The sequence below is a fragment of the Alligator sinensis genome, unplaced genomic scaffold (genome assembly GCF_000455745.1).
Source record: "Alligator sinensis unplaced genomic scaffold, ASM45574v1 scaffold1278_1, whole genome shotgun sequence".
Classification (NCBI taxonomy): Eukaryota; Metazoa; Chordata; order Crocodylia; family Alligatoridae; genus Alligator; species Alligator sinensis.
The window spans coordinates 180,213-184,249 of NW_005843297.1; the positions used below are offsets into that span (position 1 = coordinate 180,213).

Consider the following 4,037-nt stretch of genomic DNA (forward strand, 5'->3'; position numbering starts at 1 on the left):
ACCTCTATCTCAATCAACCCCTGGAGACTGCAGCTGCTCCCCATTCTTCATAGGCACAGACAGAAGTGACAATTTTCCCCCAATCTGGCCACAGAAAGAGGTCTATAGCCATGACCAAACACAACTGCACAGCTGAAAACAGCTTAAAAATTATGAAGCAGGTGAAAATCTGAACTTCCATTGCGTGAGGGTTCAGGTGAAAACATTTCAAAACACTGTGTCTTCTACAACTTCTGTCTGTGTTGATTCCCAGCCTGTCACTGTTTTTGGAATGGGATGGGGGAAAGGGAATGGGTGGAGTTTGGTCTGTGTTTTTTTCAGCCCCCATTGGAATGTGGGACAGGTGTATTGAAGCGCGCCCCCCCCCGAAGCCCTGGACTCCAATTCATCCATCCCACTTTCCAGAGCCAGATGGGAGCTCCCTCTGCTCCCTTTCCCCTCTCCCATTCTGAAAACAGGGATAGGATAGGAGACAGGAGGGGATGTTGCCAGGGGAAAACAGCCACAAGCTGGCAGCCAGCAGCTAGATCCCCTTCCTCCCTGGAACAAACAGTGAATTTATGTTTGGTCCAGAGATCTTTGTAACTTAGAAAGCTTCCTGCAAAGTGCTCCGAGTTACAGCGGGGAAGAGGTGGGGTGGGTTGGGGAGGCTGCCCTTCTGTCTGCACCCATAGAGCTGTTAGACACATTAATCCTGTCAAGCTGGGTCACTTCCTGTGGCAAGGTACCTAAACTGTACATGTTTCAAAGACTAAGCATAGGGTTGCATGTTCTGTCTACTATATACTTTTCGCTCTGACAAGTATGGCCTAGAGTATTTGTTCCTACCCCTGAAGACCTTGGAAATGGCTAAAATGTGTGCTTTATTACTTTCATCCTGCCAAGGAATACAGATCTGTCTGTACTAGTACGCCATTGTCCACTTTTTTGCCAGGTTATTAGACCTCATGCCATCTGTGAACCTTATCAATGGATCACAGATTATTTTGAATGAGGTTGTTCTGAGACCTGAATCTTGCCCAGTTTCAAGAGAGGCACCATCATTTGATGATTTCTGCTCAAAATTAAATGACCTACAGAAATCTATGTAGTTGGCCAATACAATTGTCTTACCAACCAAACTTGTAAATTCAAATAGGATATTAATTCTAGAAGCAAACAAAGTAAAATAGGAACTAATTACATTACATTTATAGGCCAGTCTATTTACAAAGTGGGACTTGAAATGACATAGTGGAGGGAGATCTTATTTTATGAGAAAACATAGTTAATAATAGCTTATGTTTGCAAATATCCACAAAAGATTATGTATGTTAAATTTATGAAAATTAAAAAATCATTTTCTTTATAGAGTATAACCTTAAAAGTCACTTGTCTCAGTGGCTGCCCTCATACAATTCATATGCATTTCTCCTTTGAAATTCAGGTACCTCTTGGTTAATTCAGGTATTCAGTCATTGGTTATTGCTATGCTTGTTAGCTAGGTGCAGTTTAAGAGAGCTAATTAAACTCTTTATAATTTAATTTAATTAAAAATTTCTTATCAACTATATATTTAGGATTCAAATCTGAGAAGAAGCTATGAGTAAAGAAATCATCAGATGTTGTTTAGTATGTCTTGGGCAAGATTTTTTTAAATAGTGCCAGATATGGATTTGTAAAATATTATTTAGGTAATTTAACAGCTTTCATAAATGACTCAATAAATAAAGAAGAGCTGCCACATTTTAAATAGGTTTGAAGAAAAGGCCACCTGTTTAGAAATTTATTCCAGACTCAGAAATACACCTAGGATCCATTTTTTTTCAAGTGCTAATTATTGTAACCCTCAACAATGCTCCTATATGAAGCTGTATTTTTTTAAACAGTAGAAAGTTAAACCCAGAGGTCAAAGTATAGCCAAATTCATAAAATGCTCTAATTCCTTGGTTGTTCTGATTAGGGAAAATGCTTGTAAGTCACCAGAATTCAAGATTAATGATGCACAAGAATATGTATTTTGGGGGTAGGGGAATTGATTGTAAGGTACACACCTGCCTTTGCTCTAAAACAGTGAACATAAACACAGAAAAATTGTCATTTAGTGTTTTAGAGTTAGATCATAGGTCCATCTTGCCCAGTACCCTGTCTCTGTCAGAGTGGATGCTGAAAGAGAGAGTGAACTGCTTATGATTTTTGCGCTTTGGGCCAGGGTTCCACAGAACCATGGGCTGCACACAGATCTTTTCAAAGGTGCCACAGGGTGCCACACAATGTTGGCATCGTTAGGTGTACAAACATGATTCACAAGGCAAACGCAAAAATTTCAAATCGGAATCCATAGTGTTAAAAACATTCTGACCTGCTATGCTCTTTCTGAGTCCTTTGCAACAGTAACATTACTCTATGATTTTTAGGTAGTAAAAATTAGTGAAAAATAATAGATGTTATTTTCCAAGGGGTGCCTTGAATCTAAAAAGACTAAAAATCTCTGCTCTAAAAGAACTCTGCCTAGCTAAGCAGGTTTTGAATTCTATGATTTGAATCACAATCTTGTTTTCAGAAGATACTTCAGTATGTCCTCTCCATGGATTGCCACGTTGATGGGGTGGAGAGGCTTGTGTATACCCTAAGACCAACACCGTCAGAAGTCTTGTACTCCTGGTAGAGTTACCCATGGTGGTAAGGTCAAAGGTGGGGTATCAGATGAAGAGGAGTCCAACACTGTGGTGGAGCAGGCAGATGCAGGGGGCATACTTCTTAATGGCTGCAAAGTTGGGTGAAGGCTATAGTGGAAGAGTAATCCCAGTTGTCTTGGATCCTCTTGTCACTGGACACATGGTTCTCCTTCTCTGAGATCCACGTGATTGCAGATGTGCAACAGCCTCTTCATGTAAAACAAGTCAGGTGCAGGCTTCTCCCATTCCTGCAACATCTACTACAGTAACCAGTACAATACCAATACCCATCACTTTTACAAAGTCCAGCAGTGACTGACTAGTGGCGGTGGGGACAGACGAAGTGACAGCCAAGAGTCCCTAATCGGGGATCCACATGCAGGCGGCAGTGGCGTAATAGTCGCTTCACCTGATTATTTGTGACCGTGAGAGAAAGCAGCTGCCCACGACTTCAGCGTGTTCAGATTTATTTGTACTGCGAGATATATATTCTTTGAGTTTTGCTTCAAAATTCAAATGTAACAAAAAGATGTAACCTTCAAATTGACGGTTTTACACTATTATGGGCATATATTTTAAGCAGTAATTCAATTACACGTTGACATACTGATGCCTCCACAGAAATACTGACTGAAGGCAAGCTGTCTGTGAACTAATTTAAAAAAAGTATTACTACATTTAAAAAAAGACGGGGGGAACCGGAGGATAACTTTTAACTGGGAAAGGAGCTGTCGGAAAATTTTTTTTCTGAACTCTGAACTTAATTAAGTTAAACTTAGCACATTGCATTTTCCGGGACAGTAACACCACACAAGCAATACTGGGAAATTGGGAATAAAATGCAGACACACACAGTTATCAAATCAATATGAATATCTGGGTTTCGGAAACTTCCCTGAAGAGCCACTGTTTCTTCCTTCTGAGCTTTTCCATAATTAGAAGTGGCGCCGAATTCTCAGCAGGTTGCTGCCTCATGAGGGTATTGAAACAACTTGCAGTGGAAAACCTCAGCTGGCTCTTGGAAGAGTGAAGTTGAATATAGGCATTTAACAACATATTAAAGGGAAATAAAATTTCCAGGTGACAAACTTACCTGTACGAAGCTCCAATCTCCAGGAGAGACATTTGTCACGTCTGCAATTAACAAAGGTACGGATTTATTCGATTCTTGTTGGCGTGTGAGCGTGCTGGGACAACTTGCCGTGGAAAGCCTCAGCTGGCTCTTCCTGGAGCCCGCCGTGAGAGACACGTCCTGGGAGTAGGAGTGCAGGAAAGCACGGACGCCGTCGATGCCCGCGAAGTGCGAGACGGGCACCCCGGCCAGGGCGCCGCCGGCCGAGCCCAGCAGCTGCGCCTGCCCCCACGCGCGCAGCCGCAGGC

General features: G+C 41.9%; 1 protein-coding gene across 1 annotated transcript in view; it reads right to left on the reverse strand.

Moving 5' to 3' along the window:
• Positions 1–2,681: 2,681 nt before the first annotated feature.
• The window catches only part of LOC102388068 (protocadherin gamma-A4-like), a 3,486-nt gene continuing 2,130 nt past the window's right edge, over positions 2,682–4,037 (reverse strand). Inside the window, 2 exon segments of the mRNA XM_014527094.2 lie at positions 2,682–2,765; positions 3,751–4,011. Of these exon segments, the coding sequence (XP_014382580.2) occupies positions 2,682–2,765; positions 3,751–4,011 (345 nt within the window).